Source organism: Panthera leo, chromosome D1, assembly GCF_018350215.1.
Source record: "Panthera leo isolate Ple1 chromosome D1, P.leo_Ple1_pat1.1, whole genome shotgun sequence".
Lineage (NCBI taxonomy): Eukaryota > Metazoa > Chordata > Mammalia > Carnivora > Felidae > Panthera > Panthera leo.
Genome location: NC_056688.1, coordinates 23403828 through 23420154, shown reverse-complemented (window position 1 = coordinate 23420154; position 16327 = coordinate 23403828). Strand labels below are relative to the sequence as shown.

General features: G+C 53.9%; 1 protein-coding gene and 1 long non-coding RNA gene across 4 annotated transcripts in view; one reads left to right on the top strand and one right to left on the bottom strand.

Moving 5' to 3' along the window:
- The window catches only part of KIRREL3 (kirre like nephrin family adhesion molecule 3), a 547667-nt gene that overhangs the window by 496764 nt on the left and 34576 nt on the right, over positions 1-16327 (top strand). For all 3 annotated transcript variants that reach the window (XM_042906397.1, XM_042906396.1, XM_042906398.1), the window contains exon 5: positions 8733-8890. In XM_042906397.1, the coding sequence (XP_042762331.1) occupies positions 8733-8890 (158 nt within the window). The remainder of the gene's footprint in view (positions 1-8732; positions 8891-16327) is intronic.
- Positions 2990-6700, bottom strand: LOC122200682. The gene is made up of 2 exons (XR_006193894.1): positions 6596-6700; positions 2990-3246 (listed from the first exon to the last, which is right to left on the bottom strand). It is a non-coding gene; the product is annotated as an uncharacterized LOC122200682 (long non-coding RNA).

Genomic DNA, 16327 nt, shown 5'->3' with positions numbered 1-16327 from the left:
TAATCTCACAGTTGTGAGTTTGAGCTCTGCGTCGGGCTCTGTGCTGACAGCTCAGAGCCCAGAGCCTGCTTCAGATTCTGTGTCTCCCTCTCTCTCTCTGTCCCTCCCCTGCTCATTCTTTGTCTCTCTCTGTCTCTCAAATACAAATAAACGTTAAAAATTTTTTTAATAAATAAAGGACCCAGGATTTGAACCCACACTGCTTGACCTTCAAGTTAGCCCAACAAAGGGAGAGGGACAATTGGGGAAGAGTGACTTATTCCAAGAATTGCAGATCATTCTTATCCAAAAAAAGGAATTTGAGTTTAAAAGGGGTGAAAATGAGGATGGAGAGGTTGGAAGGAGCCTAAAAGTTCAGACTTTATCCAGATGGCAGAGGGGGAACCTTTGAATGATTTTAAACAAAGGAATGCTAGATATTCGGCAAATGGTAAGGGAATGGATGGATAACCAGACATTTGTAAAGATCACTCTGGGACAGTGTGCAGCTGGGGGAGAGGGGGTTAGGTATTATAATCTAAGCAAGAAATGCTGAGGGCCTAGCCAGGAAGACTGTCCAGAATGGACAGGAAGAAACAAATTTGAAAGGTATTTCAAAGAATTATCCAGGACGGTTAGCAATACAGGATGAAGGACAGTACAATCCAGAAAGATTCGCAGATTTGTGGCTTTGCTAATTCAGTGATGGTGCCATTCCCCAAAACAGGGAATATGCGTGTTTGGGATTTATCTGCACACAGATGTTGGCTGAGTCTTCAGGAAAGCAATGTGCTTCTCCATAGACCGTGTGTAGAATGACACGGGCCAGGCAAGGGCAAACCGTGGGCAAGACCAACAGTTAAGGGTGGGAAGAAGACAGAAAGTCACATCCAGGAAGGACAGGAGAAGACCAGAAGAGAATCCTGGAGCCAACTCAGAATCTAGTTATTCCCTACCTGATCTTATTTTCTTCTTAGTACTTAATAGCATTGTATTATATCAACCCAACATTGCACTGTGTGTTTATTCGTTTGTTGTCTGTCTCTCCCAGTAGAATGTAAACCCCGCTAGGGCAGGAGCTCTGCATCCCCAGAGCTTCAAACCAGGCCTGGCACATAGTGGGTGCTCAATCCAAATTTTCCTAGTGAATGTTGAACCCGCCCTGAGAAGCAGTTCTGCAAACACAGGCACATTCCCTGTCCTGTCTTGACGATCTGTGGTTCTGTACTTTGGCCATTAGGTGGCGCATCCACAGGAGGGAGGAAACCGGAGGCTGGGGTTACCCATGGCCCAGAACCTGACAACAGGGCAGAATGACAAAAGCGAGCAGTGGGCGGATCCGAACAGCAAAAATCACTCATCCACTCCCTTAGTCAACATCTCTCAAGCACCAGCTGCAAGCCAGGCGTATGCTTCCTAGAGCCCTCTGAAGTCGGGTTGTGGAGGGGAGCTCACAGGCATAGGCAGAGCCTGTCGGGCATCTGCGTGGGGATATGCGATCATGAGTGATCGTGATGAGGGCAGGAGGGTTGGTGGGAAGGCCTGGGAAGGGCTTCCACAGCTTTACGGGCAGGTCTGTGGGTGGCTGTGACTCTAGCAGAAAATATTACAGGGTCAAACAAACCTGGATCTAAATTCCAACCGTACCGCTGATCTGCTGTGTTATCTTAGCCAGGTGATTTGCCCTCTCTGAGCGTGTATCCTCCTGGACACTATGGAGATCCCAGTTAGTACCTATTTGCAAGGATAATGAGGATAAAACAAGAGGGCCCTTGGCACAGTGTCTTTCACATAGCACCCAAACTAGATATTATTCTTAAAATATTGGACATAATAACCAGTATTTGCATAAGCCTTTATACAGCTGTCTCTGAAGTCTTCCTATCATAAAAGTAATCCTCATAATAATCCTGCAGGTATCTTTATTACCCCACTTTTCCGTTAAGAGGGTGAGGGTTGTCAGATTATGTAACTTGCCCACAATCATACAGCTTGTAAAGTAATGGACTCAAGCCAGGTCCAGCTCAGCAAACATATATGGGGTATCCTGAGAGTCGGACGCTATGCCGGGTGGAGGGGATCCAGGATGAACGAGGTTGCAGTCTAGGGGAGAGACAAACACCTGCAGATCACGTCCATAGACTAGGTTAGCTACCGAGATAGAAGAATGCCCAGGATCCTTTGGGATCACAGACAAAAGTCATTTGGCCCAGCCCTGGCCAAAGATTCCAGAAAGACCTCAGGGACTGGGAAATCCCTTAGCTACGCCTTGAAGGCTGGGTCACAGTGACCCAGGAGAAGACAGGGAATGAGAACTCTAGCATTCCAAGTTCAAGAGATGCCCTGGGCAGAGGAAATTGTTTTGAAACATGCTCACGCTGGGCTGTGACTTCAAACCCAGGATCCAGCAAGCAGCGTATACCCTCTCTCTGACTTAAGTGCCAGGAAGTCTTGGAGGGAGTAGGGCACTAACAAAGAGAGAACGCCCCCCTATGTGCTCTCATTGTCCAATGAGCTCTTGCTTCAAAGCACTCTCATCAGTTTGTAATTATTCTAGGGGCCCTCCAGGGCAGTGCTCCTCAAACACTGAAGTACATACAAACTATCTGGGTTTTTTTTTTTTTTTTTTTTTTTTTTAATGTTTACTCATTTTGAGAGACAGAGACAGACAGAGCATGAGCAGGGGAGGGGCACACAGGGAGAGGGAGACACAGAATCCTAAGCAGGCTCCAGGCTCCGAGCCGTCAGCACAGAGCCCGACACGGGGCTCGAACCCACGGACCGTGAGATCATGACCTGAGCTGAAGTCGGACGCTCAACCGACTGAGCCGCCCAGGCACCCCTGGGGTCTTTTTTCAATGCTGGTTGTGATTCCAGAGTTCCTGAGGTAGAGCCCAAACATCTGCATTTCTAAACAAGCTCCCAGGTGAAGCAGCAGCTACGGGACCATCCTGGGCGCACGCTTTGAGTAACAAAGGTCTCCCCATCAACGTCAAGAGGGCAGGCTGTGTCTGGTATTACTCAACCATCTTAGATTGTGACATGGAAGAGGCTGAATGAACAAAAGGGAAGGATAAAGGGCAGAAGGTAGAAGGGAATAATGCTGAACGCTGGTTGGCCTACAGGCCTGAAGCTAGAGACAAGAGATGGGCCCGGGGATTCTCCCTCCGTGGGGTCAGCTCTGGCACTCCCAGCATGAACTAAGCCCACGCTTAGTTCCCTTGGGGCTGAAGCCCATCCAGGTCCCTTGGGGCTGAACACCAATGCCTAAAAACAAAGAAGAGCAGTGTCAGCAGCAAACCTCATCCTGCTCTCAGCCAAGTGTCTCTAATCTGTCACCATGCTTAGCCCACAGCCTTCTCCCCAGCCTATGATCCAAATTGAGCTGGTGTCCCTCCTCCACCAGAAAGCATGGTGCTACCTCGAAACAGGCTGAGAACCACCCCCGCTCCCACCCCCAAGCCATTCCAGCCCACGCTGCCCTCTCCAGAAATGACAGGAAGCAGCTAGTCCCCCAGCGTCACAGCATAGAGTTTCTGCACTGCTGTCCCAGGGAGGGCTAGCAGGCTCCCCCTTTTTGCTACCCACCCCCCCAACACTCACTCATCCACCGTCCCCAACTCTACCCCACCACACACACACACACACACACACACACACGCACACACACACAGAGTGTAAAAAGTGTTGACCCCAAAAGTCAATGCCCATGACAGACCTCCCACCCAGCAATCTTCAGTTTATTAACTCAACAAATTCTTGAGCTCCTACTATATGCCAGGCACTGATCCAGACACGGAACTACTGCAATGACCAGGACAGATAAGGTCTTTCTTTGGTGTCAGGAAGCCTCCTTTGTAATACGGGAAGACAGATAATAAACGAACCTGGCGATAAGGAAAATAAAGTGGGGGGATCTAACAGAGAATAACGGAGGGGCTATTGTACAGGGTGGCCAGGCCCCGCTGAGGAGATGACATTTAAGCTGTGTCCTCACTGACAGGAAGAAGCCAGCAAGACAAGGATACAGAAAAGAGATTCCAGAGAAGAGCAAGGGCAAGGCCTGGGCCAGGGGTGAGCTTGGCTTGTTCGGCAAACAGGAAGGCGGTGGGCAGGGTAGAGTGGGTGAGGGGGTGGTGGAAGGAAGTCAGTCGCAGATGCAGCCCAGGGCTGAAGGTGCAGGTGCTTGTAGGCAACAGAGACGAGTTCAAACTATGTTCTAGGTAAAGTATGAGCCACTGGCAGGTTTGAAACTGAGCAGGGACCCAACCGGATTCATGTTTTTAATAGAACGCTTGTGGAGAATGCACTGTGTGTGAGTTGAACGAGACCCAGAGCTGCCCTCCTTAGCTTAGCGTCTGCGAGGTGCTCTGCCATGCCGTTGGGGGCAGGAAGGTGGCCTGGCTGACCTCCCACTCTTCCTTCTCCAGCAACCACTGGGCAGAATAACCCTCTGTGTCCCTGCTGCCGGCCTCTGTCGGCTGACAGGCCCCATCTGGGCTGACGGAGCCTCTGAGGAATCCCAGAAGCGTGGTCAGGGGCCTACTTAGTTGACCAACTGGATTTGGGAGGAAACCCCTGGCACCAAGGGCATCTTCCCAGCCAGTTCTGGTAAGGTTGGCCAACTGAGCAAACCAAGACCAATGAGCCAAATGAGCTTCATGCTGTATAGTCACTGGGCAGGGGCAGTGAGCACTTCCAGAACAGGGCAGAAACCCTCTGACCCCAGCTCCACTTTGCCCTCTGTCCAGCTTGTGGCCTGTGGGAAGAACAGCCAGATGGTCACCCGGAGCCTATGCTCTAGTCCAGAAGCTCAAGGCCTTCTGATCGCAGGATCCCTTCTTAGAGTTAGTTGTGGGGCTGGCTGGTGCTTCCTCAGCTTTTAGCTGTGGCTTTTAGGCACAGAATCTCTTGTTCCCTAAGACGGTATAAAGAGCCTCAGGTATGTAAAACGGATCAAAGCTTCACCTCGCTGGTGGGGCCAAGAGGCACTTCCCAAGCCCAAGTCCATGCTTCTTTGCCCTCATTCACCGATAACTTTGGGCAGCACTTGTGCTCTCTGACCTCAGTTTCCTCCTCTGTCATGGCGGAACTCAGCCGTGTCTCCTTGCAACACCTTGCCACACAAGCCCCCTTGTCCTTCGCAGCAGAGCTCCGAGAAAAGTCCTCAAGGGCCCCCTCCGCGCAGCGAGAGACACGGGTGCCCCATGTTGCCCACCCACATGTGTGGCACAGTTTGCAGGGCAGAGCAAGAGGGGAGACCACCCCCCCACCCCCAGCCGTCTGCCCCAATCCTGGATGCTAGGAGAGCAAAGTGCGTGGGCCAAGCAGCCCTACAGTGGTAAGGCTGGAATTGGCATGATCCGTTCCTTCCACAAGCAGCGCCCAGGAGCCAGCCCCTGAGGCAGGGTTGTGCCCCTCCTCGGGCCAACATCCAGCTCTGGGGACCGGCTCTGCTTGGGGTGCACTCGGGCCTTCCTCGGGCCTCAGTCACCCAACAGTTAACGCGTTTCTTCTTGACTGACAACCAGCATAACACCAAAACAGTCAACTATTTTTATCTCCGGATTAATCACAAAAGGCTAACGCTTCCACCTTCCCTGTGATTAAAAATTAGGAGACCAAACTCTATAGTGGTTCAGGATAATAACCAATCCTGTGAGGGCGAGGTATGAATAATGCATCTCCAGGCTTGGGCGGCTGGCGCCTTCCCCCCCCCCCCCACCCCTCCGCCTGGGCCCCAGTCCCAGCTCCAGGACCCGGGCCTGAATGGAGACGTAATGAGTCGCCCCCTTCCATCGAAGCAACAGCTGCCAAGAACGACTGTTGATTTCTATTCAGCCTCGTGGCCCCCAAACATCCTCCCTCCTCACCCACTCCCACCCCCACACCCCAGCCCCATCCGCACCCCCTCCTACCCCATCTGGTGTGCAGCGAGGCGAAGGCCAATCAATAATGCATAGCTACATGAATAACCGCATGATAACCACTTATTTGGGAAGATATAATCAGGACCCATTCTGCGGCTGGGGGTGTGTGTGTGTGCGTGTGTGTGAGTGTGCATGTGTGTGTGTGTGTGTGTGCGCGCCTGGGTACTCACAAAACAGAGTCCTCCTCCCCCCTCCCCTCCTCTGCACGCCCTCTAATCCAATATTCCAGAACACAGCACTAGGCGGCAAGAAGGAAGCCTGGCCCCTCACTGTATTTGGTTTCAAGAAAGCCCTCCTCAGGCACCGTGCTGTGATCACAATGTGCTGTGCACCTGAGCAAAGGCCCAGAGACCGTGAGTTCTCAAACTTGGTCACGCACCAGAATCATCCGGGGAGTTGTAAAAACTCCTGGTGCTTAGGGTCCACCTCCAGAGATCGGGACTGCCAACAGGATTTTTTAAAACCGCCCCCGGAAGATTATAATATGCAACCAAGGTTGAGAACCACTGCCTTGGACCCAAGAAATGTCAGCGCCACAGAGAACTTTCCAGATCTCCTGTTGTCCTTTCATATGTTGTATCTGGTGAAATAAAGCCACCAGGAGGGACAAGCTTCCCCAATTTACCCTCTGATTTAGGGCACTCGCCACAAGACCACACCAGTTGGCTCTTCACTGGGGAACTCACAGAGACAAGGATGGCCAGGTGTTTCTTCTATTCCCAGAGCTTCCAGTGGTTCTTTCCATCTCCCCTGGCTCTCCCCAAGCTCAGCCAGAGCACTCCATCTTGGGCACCTAATGGAGAGATAGCTGCCACCACAGAAGAAAGCCCCAGCCCAGCCCTCCCGCCCAGCCCGTTGCATAGAGACAAAATTCCCCTCATCGGCAACTGTCACACCCACCCCCCATTTGTGGAAAGCCCCCATCAGCCTCCCTTTTGCTCTCTAGCCACCCCAGCACCAAGGAGGCCTCTGGCACTGATGAGGGAGTTTGGGGTGGGCAGGGGGTGGGGGGTTGTCATCATCCAGCCCACAGCCAACATCTGCCTAAGCCCCAAGCCCCCTGGGGAGGCCAGGCCGGGTTGGATGAGGCCAACTTCCTCCCTGGGCCAGGATCTCGGGTGGAGTTCTGGGGCTGATGATAGCGTCTTGTAAGCCCTGATGGTTTGTTTTTCCTCAGAAAATGGAAACTTGGGGGTTGGCACACACTGGGCTATAGTAATGAACCGCGCCTCCTCCGAGGCCAGGAAGGAACAGGGCAGGGCCACTAGTGGAAGGTGTGCAGCTTTGGGTGTTTACCTGGAGTTTTCCTGAGGAGCCTGCATGCACCAGGAGAGTGGCAGATGGGGGGAGGCCCCAGGCAGGGGAGGGAAGCCAGGCAGGTTGTGGGAACTGTGCCCTGAGGGGCAAAGGCTGGACAGCACAGCCTGCTAGGTCAGAACTGGCCCGGCCCTGCTCTCTGGCTCTGCTGCGTCTGTCTTCTCTGAGCCCATAGTGCAGAAACTTATACAGGACCTGGGTGGAAGGATAGACTTTCCCTGGCAACTGGGCAAAGAAGGTCTTTTGTGCTGGGACCCCATCTCATCACCCAGTCTCCTCTTCATTCGTTCACCGAGCAAACACGCGGTTCAGCCCTCCCCAGGCCTCCGGCACTGACCCACCCAGCCATTCCCTGGGGGAGGAAGACCAGAGATTCATCAGGTGGTCTCCAGGGAGACCTTCCCCTTCTGTGGTTTGTCCAGGGAGGAGAGTCAGGAAGCTGCAGAGGCCTGAGACCCTCCCTGCGTCCATAAGCACGAACATAAGAAGAGGCTCTGTAACCTGAGGCCAGTCACTTAACTTCTCTGGGCCTCCTCTCCAAGTGATGGTCATCTATCATCATAACTGCCCATCCTACATCCCATGGTCACCATGGGGATCACAGGGGGTGACTCCAAGGGACTTGGCAAATGTTTATGGAGTTTATGCCACCAGGCACTGGGCCCTGAGCGGGGCAGGGTGGGAGCCTCAGCCCCTGCCGTGGATGTCCTGCCCCTGCGGCACTCCCATCTCGAGAGCCACAAGTCTCTGGCCACCCTGTGATGAACTGCAGCGGGAGAAGTGGGCAGCAGAGATCCCCGACTCTGGGATGAGGCCGTTGGAGCCACTCTGGAAGAATCCGGCACTCAGGAGATGCCAGGGGTGACACAGCCGTCTGAAACACTGACTCAGCCTTCCGAGGAGTCCCCTCACCTGTCACCTGCCCCCCTGCAAGGGAAGGGGCTGGCTGGGAGCTGCAGGTGTCAGAGGACCTGGGTGGCATCCCTGGCTCTGGCGCTGATACTGCTCATTCCCCGAGCGACCTTGAGCAAGTCATTTAATCCTGCTGGGCCTCGATTTCCGGATCCGTGTAATTGGGATAATAATAATGTTTACTTTGCAAGACTATTGTAAGGATTAAATCAGACAACAGATGTGCCAGTGCTTTGTTTAAGAGAGAGAGAAGTTAAAAAGAAAAAAAGTACAGATAGTATCTAGGCAGCGGCGCTTTGCTTCCCGATCTGTGAAACGAGGCTAATGATGCCTGCCCTGTCCCCTCACAGGCGCGTCGTGAGCTTCGGATGAGATGATGGCATGAACATTGCAAATAAACATGCAGTGCATATGTCAGAGATTACTGCTGTTGTTGCTATTATTGTTAGAATACAAGGGGATTATACATTTTATTAAAGTATGATAATTATTGTTTGTCGGCGGCTCCATAAAATCCGCCCAGCCCAGAGCCTGCCAGCCCTGCCGGAGGCCAAGGGTGCCCTCAGCCTGACCTCTCTGCTCCTCTCCCCGCAGTGCCGCCCGATGACCCGGTCATCCTGGGGGGCCCTGTGATCAGCCTGAGGGCGGGGGACCCACTCAACCTCACCTGCCACGCAGACAACGCCAAGCCTGCGGCCTCCATCATCTGGTTGCGGAAGGGAGAGGTCATCAATGGGGCCACCTACTCCAAGGTGAGGCCTGGGGGCAGGAGGAAGGGCGGGGCTTCGTGTGGATGGGGCGGGGCCGCGTGAGGATGGGGCGGGGCCTCGTGAGCGTGGGGCGGGGCTGCGTGGGGAGAGCCACCACTCCCCAACTCTATCCCTCTTGCTCCCTCTGTGTGTGCTTTTTGTCTCTCATTCTTTGCTACCTCTCTGTGTCTTTCTTTTTCTCTCGCGCTCTGTATCACTTTTTCCCTCTCGTGCTGTGTTTCTATTTATCTGACCTTTTCTGTTTCCCCGACTGTGTAACTCTGCCTTCTCTTCTTTCCTGGGGTAATTACTGGGCTCGGCCAAGACCCTACGAATAGAGTATGGTCGGAGGAGGAGACTCAGGGGCAGAAGTGGCCAGGGCCTAGGGTTGCCAGATAAAATACAGGACACGCAGTTCCATTTGAATTTCAGTATAAGTATATCCCAAATATCACATGGGGCATCATTATGCACCATACTAATCTAAAACAATTATTCATTGTGTGTCTGCAATTCAGATTTAACTGAGTGTCCTGTATTTTTATTTGCGAAATCTGGCCACCTTTCCAGGGCTACTGGGTAAGGCTGTTAAGTTCTCCCCGGCCCCAGATGCACCTGACTCAGGGGCCAGGGAAGGCTGGAATCCAGCCCATACTCCCTTACCTTGCCCTGCACCCTGCTCTGCCTACCTGCAGGGGTGCCTTTCTGTCATTCACATGAGGTACCATGAACTGGAAATGCCCTGAACTCACCCCTGTATTAGTTAGGTTTTTTTATTGTCTATATTTTTTGATGCTTTGACATCTCAAAGCCTTGCAGATGAGGAGGGACTTTCACTCCCAGGGTTAGCTAATTCCTGGAGACAGCAACCAAGGTGCTGAGAACAGGCCTTTGCTGGGCCAACCTAACAATCCCGCATCCATACCCACACCTCGTCCTTTATCAGGCTGGCAGTCCCAGGTGTGAATCCTCCTACCCTAAATCCTCAGGGCTGGGTCCTGGGTAACTAAAGATCACTCCTAGGGCCTAGAGCCTGTGGAAATTGTTCAGACCACCCAATCCTAAACTCTTTCATATGCCCACGCTGCCTTGTCCGTTCTTTCCCACAAAACTACAATAAAGACTTGCACCGTATTTTCCCCTCGCTCCCTCTGTCTCCTGACCAACCCTTCCGCCCTCCGTGGAGCCGCAAGCGAAACTGTGAGGAACAAACTACCTTCTTCATGGCAGTCATCTCCTGAGCTGCCGGCCTCACCCCTACCTGAATAAAAATAAAATCCCAGGGACATGTTAAAGCAGCTTCCACCAAACTCCAGTCAAGGAAAATTGTAAATAGCGTCCTAGACTGCATTTATATACCACAGAGCCTTTAAAGATGAACAGGACTGTAGAGGAGGGCCGGTCCAGTTCCCTTGATCCGCAGGTAGAAAACCGAGGCCTGACAAGAGAAGTGACTGCCCTTCTCAGTTGGTGAGTGGCTGGAAGGACAGTCTCATGGTGCCCGGGGCTTCACTCCTTCCTGTGTTCCTCTCAGTACTGCCTCAGACAGATGGGCAGCTGCTGAGAGGTTGTGTCAGGCCCCGGGGCCAGCCAACACGCCCTGGCTCTGAAACTAGAGGTCTCTCCTTTCCCTGTGGCTCTCCCTGGCCTCAGAAAGTGGGGAGATGCATACGACCTGTTCCCCACTCCCACCCAACCACCAGCTCCACTCCCTGGGTCTTGAAAAGATAAGCAAGGGGGTGCCTGGGTGGCCCAGTCAGTTAAGCGTCCGACTTCGGCTCAGGTCATGATCTCGAGGTTTGTGAATTCGAGCCCCACATGGGGCTCTGTGCTGACAGCTCGGAGCCTGGAGCCTGCTTCGGATTCTGTGTCTCCCTCTCTCTCTGCCCCTGCCCCGCTCAAGCTCCGTCTCTCTCTCTCAAACATAAATAAACATTAAAAAAATTTTCTTTTAAAAAGAAAATAGAAGCAAGGCTTTCACCATCAGTGGAGGGTATGAGGCAGGACTGATGCTTCTCTGAGGGTGTGTCCTTCCTATCCAAAGCTGACCACCCCATCAAGGCCTCACGCGGAACCTGGTGCCAGAACCCAGGACAAATGCCTTCCCTTGGGCATAAGTCCACCCAGGGGGAAGCTGCCCATTGAGAAATAAATCCCTCACCCATGTCCTGGGCTGGAGCCACTCTGTCGTGTTATGAAATACAAAAATACAGCACAGGGAGTATATCACCCACATAAGGATGAAAAGGAAGGTAAGGGGTGTTCCTTCCTACCTGGGCATCTGTCCATTCCCTCTCTGAAGTTGGGCCAGCCTGGCCCCTGCCAAGGTTTACTTCCTGCAGAGGACACGCCCCCATGGTAAAGAGAAAGGTCAGAGTCACCGTGCTGAACCTGTCCAGGGGCCGCCCTTGCCCCCAGCATGTTGCCCTCATGATGTGGATTCGGCCCCGCTGAGAGTCTGGAACCATGCTACAGCTGACCAGAGCAGGGAGGCTCGCTCACCCTCTGTCCCACCCAACCCTGTTCACACTCCCGCAGGCCTATGGCCCGTGTGACAGCACCAGGCAGCGAGGGGCCAGGATTCCAGACCCTGCTCTGTGAACCTCAGGAGAGTCATTCCTTGGGCATCAGTTTCCTCTCCCATAAAACAAAGGGGTTGGATCAGACCCTCTGTGTTAGTAGGCTTGGGCCGCATAGCAAAATACCACAGACCAGTGGCTTAAACAATAGGCATTTGTTTCTCACAGGTCTGGAGGCTGGAAATCCAAGATCAAGGTGCCAGCTCTGGTGACTTCTCTCTTCCTGGAAGACAGCACGTTCTCTCTGTGTCTTCACATGGCCTTTCCTCTGTGTGTGCAGAGAGAGGCAGATCTCTGGTGTCTCTTCCTCTCCTTATAAGGACACCAGTCCTCTTGGATCAGGGCCCCACCCTTATGACTTCATTTAACCTCTGTTACCTCCTTAAAGTCCCCATAGTCTCATGTAGTCACATTGGGGGTCAGGGCTTCTCCATATGAATTCTGGACAGGGGGACAAACCCGTCCATAACAGGTGCCTGCCGGCTCTGACAAGGTATAAACCTACAACTTGGAGCTCACGGAGAGGGGGGATGATCCAGCAGTGTTCACATGGAACCAGCTCTATGGGCTATCAGGCCCCACCCCTCTGCCTCCCCGCTTCTTCCGGGATTGCAAGGACCATTAACACAGGCACTGCCGACGTCCGGAAGGCAGAGCAGCCCCAGACAAGCTATGCATGAGGGGCCAGGGCCATGAGCAGCTGAAACAGACAGGGACAGAGAGAGAGATTGAGAGAGCACACAAGAGCACACACAGCCAAGCTGTGTCCAGAGTCCACAGAAAAGACCCCCCGGGGACAGCCCTGACAGCCCTGAGTTCTCAAGCCCTCGGTATGTGTCACATAGTGGTGGGTCAGCCCCTGGGCCCGGGAGCTGGGCAGCCTCACTTTGAATCCAGCCTCCACCACCTTCCGGCTGCCTAACCTTGCCGTGCCTCGGCAGCCCCATCTATACAGTGGGACCCAGAATGGCACCTGCCTCAAAGGATACCTGTGAGGCTTGAATGAGAACCCTGCCTGGGCCCTTCCTTGATCCTCACAGGCCCCGGGGTTCGCCCTGCTGTCCACTTTCCTAGATGAGAATGCCCACGTCACGGTCGGGCTCTGTCACATATTATGGTAATTTAATCTCTCTGCCTCAGTTTCCCCAGCTCCAAAACAAGATGACATTAACCATGGACGCCCGTGAGGATGGCTGAGACACGGAAAAGGAATTATGCATTGAAAGCACCTGGCATACAGTCAGAGCGTCGGTCGTGTTAGTCCCTCCCCTCAGAGCTCTGCCTCACTCACCCCACTTCTCCCTCCTCAGAGGTCACACAGCAGTCCTGGTTTCATGGAACCTTCTTTCTGCTGTCCAGCAGGGAAGCAGGGGAGGATGAGCTGGTAGGATGGAGGGCAGCACTACTGAGGATGCCAGGCCCCTTGACCTGGGAGGTCAGTCAGGAAAAAGAAGCACCCTCTGGCCCACCGCCCACCCCCCAGCATAGGCTGCGGTGCCTCTCCCTCCCTAAACATGCTGTCACCAGAGCCCTCCTGGCCCGGTCGCTTGGGTGCATGCCTGGGACTCTGGCAGGTGTCTGGCTGGGGCAGCATGGGAGCTGGTGGCAAGGCTTCACTCCAAGTCCTCTCCGACTGGACGTCCAGCCTCAGGCTGCCTTCTCTGGGCCTGGTACCAGAGTGGAGGCCACATGGCATTCATCTGGAAAGCCAGCAGATTCACAAACCAGGGGAGGCACGACAGGTTAGGGAAAAGGGGGGAAGACGAGCCGGGCTGAGCCCAGAGACAAATCTTCCTGGAGAGCCAGCTTCTTGCTCCATCTGTTACCTCCCCAACAACTGCCAGGTGGCAGGACGCAGCCTTGACCCTGATGGGGGAGGGGGAGCCGGAAGGAAGGTTGTTTGGTCTTAGGACCCTCGAGTCATGTATGTATCTACCTTGAAGCCCCTTATTCTCCAGCCCTACCTCTCTGCTCCCTCCAGCTTTGGGCTGCTGCCTGCCCAGGGGCCACCCACCCACCATCAGGACCAGGAGCCTCCTTAGGGCCCCTGCTAAGAGGGACCCTGGAAGAACACTCCTTAAGGCCCTCACTGGGACCCAGCTCCCTCCATGAGTCCCCTCCACTGTGCCTTCTCTCCCCACTAGTCACCCCAGCTCTGCCCTCCACCCCCTCTGTTTATCTTAAGGGCCTAGAGTCTCTACCCAGGGTGGCAGTTGCCTGTCATCTGGGCCTCCTTTGTGAAGGGCGTCCATTCTCAACCAGGGCACAAGACTGGGGTCCCTGAGGATGCAGGGTCTGGGGCAAATGGCACTGTGGTTCTCCACCTTTCCTTACAGCCCTCATTCAAGCCATGTGACCACAGGCCCTAATGGATCCCCCAGGCAACTATAAAAAGGGGAAAGCAGAGAGTAGATTTAAAAAAAAAAAAAAAAAAAAGGACACGGCTGGTGGGGGAGGTGAGTGAGGAAGGGAGAAGAGAGGAGGCCTTGTTGCCAGGCAATCAGGCCTCACTCAAGGGCTTTCCAGTCTGTTTGCATATCAATGAGCTTCCCAGATTTAGCACCAGGGATGGGGCACCCACCCCCTGCATTCCCTCCAAATCTCGAACATCCACCCCTCCCCACCTGTGGTTCCCACCCAGACATCACCAGGCCTCCCATCTCTTGGGGTGCAGCCCGGCTCTCCACTGCCCAGCTGAGGCCCTGGGGGCTTTGGAAAGAGCAGAGCGGCCACTGCTGGACGACTGCACACAGGAAGCGCTCTGTCCCCCCAGCCCCACCTCCAGGTCACTGCCAGTTGAATGCCAAGTGCCTGCCCTCAGGGATGGCGCAATGGGGCTGGGTACACAGAAAGCTGCAAGGGGCAGGCAGGGTAAGCGGCGCTTCACACAACTGCTGGGACAGTCTCGAAAGTTCCTTGGAAGTCCCTAGTGGATGGAGGCCAATGGACACAGAGGAGTGGAAGCCCACCCATGAAGGTTTCTGCTCTGACACTCCTGTGCACCTGCCTCTGCTCCATATCTACATACATGGGTGGGCTGGGTCCCGGTAGAGCCTCGGGAGCTGCCATCAGGGTCCCATGAGCCAGGCTGAGTGACTCTGAGGTTGGGGGTTAGCAGCACACTTCTGCCCACCAAGCTGGAGGGAGGGCTGCCCCAGGTCTTAGAGGTGGTGGCCCCAGAAACAAAGTGACTTGCCATTAATCATCCACTTACACTCCCTGAGCTGATCTGCATCTTAATGAAAGTTTCTGGAGCAGGAGCTGGGAGGCTGGGGCCCAATGTGTGTCCCCAGAGTCAAGTTCAGTGAAGGGAAGACAGGGAGAAGGAGCCTGGAGGGGAGGGGAAGCAGGCTGTGACAAGAACCAGCAAATGATAGAATGTTCCACCTGGCCTGTACCTTCAAGGCCACAAAATCCAAAGGCTTCATTTGCATGTGAGAAAAGGGGAGAGTGGGGAGATCTGTGAGAGGGAAATGTAGGAAAAGAAGAGAGAAAAGAGAAAGAAGAGGAGAGAAGATAAGGAAGACAGGAGGAAGGAAGGAAAACTAGGTTGAGAATTGGGACTGAGGCCAAGCACTGCCTGCAGAGCAGACAGGCCACCGGGCCAGACGGGGCTCGGCTTTACACCTGCAGGTCGGCCCACCAGCCTGGCCCTCCCCAGGAGCACCCTATTCCATTGCCTGCACACTGGCGCTCCTCTGCCCAGGGTCTGGATCCCAAGGAGCTGGAGCTCAGGGTGAGATGCTCAGAGCCTCTCCCAAGGGCGCCAACTTCCCGGCCCTGCCTTCCTCTCGCCCTCCCCTTGGTTAATGAACACGGCTCCCTTTTCTCTAATTAGCTGGAACAAACAACTTGAACCAGAATTTTTAGTTCCCAGAAAAGCACATGCCCGGACACAGTAAATATGTCATTAATCATCATTCTGAGGCACAGGAGCACCCTGGGTACTGGGAGGAAGGGAAGCAGTCAGAGGGCCTAATTAGGAGCTCAGGCCTCCCCGCTCCCCTCCCGCCAGCACCCCGGCAGCCCTGTTCCTTTCCACCAGGCAGAGAGCAGATCAATTGGAGAGGTTCCCGGCAGAGTCAAACTTAATGTAAATGTTCTTGTTAGCACAAGGGTAAAAGTAAAGGAAAGGGGATGAGGAAGAACAATACCCACCTCTTTCCCCCCTCCCCCCCTCCCTCCACCCTACCCCAGGTCTTATTTCCATCCAGGAAATTGTTCTTATTATCGCTTTGCTATTTATAGACACGTGAAGTCTGCTGAAGAGTCCGGAACCGTTACTGTGGTGAGGCCACAGCTCCCTCTTCTCTGACTTGGCTTGGGGCTAAACCGCTCTCCCCTCACCCCTGTTTGGCTGGCCTCCAGTTTAGCGCCCTGGCCCTGAGGCTGATCTACAGACCCTTATCCCACTGACTTATCCCACACCCACCCCTTGGCTTGCTGGGGCTGACCACATCACTCCCCCCGGCCCTGGCCCAGTTCCAGAACCCCTCTGCCCAGGGCTGAGGCCCAGAAAAGAATGTGTGGTGAGGCCTCAAGCCACGGGAGCCTGCCCAGGCCCAGGTAGTTCTAGAACATGCGAGAGAAATAGTCTGGACCACTGCCCTGCTCTGTGGATCTCTCTGGCATCAGGACCTGGCTTTGTCTAAAGCTGGATATGCTGTTCTAGACAGAGGCTCATGTCATGTTCTCCTGGTGTTGGAGGCTACAGGCTTTGCCCCATGCTGAGAAGGACCCCCCAGAACTGAGGACCCAGAGAGCAGGTTCCAGCTGCCTATGTGCTGTTAAACAACAAAAATTCAACTAAGTAAATGTAAAGATGTAATTGGCTTTAGTAAATGATTCATAAATCGGGAGG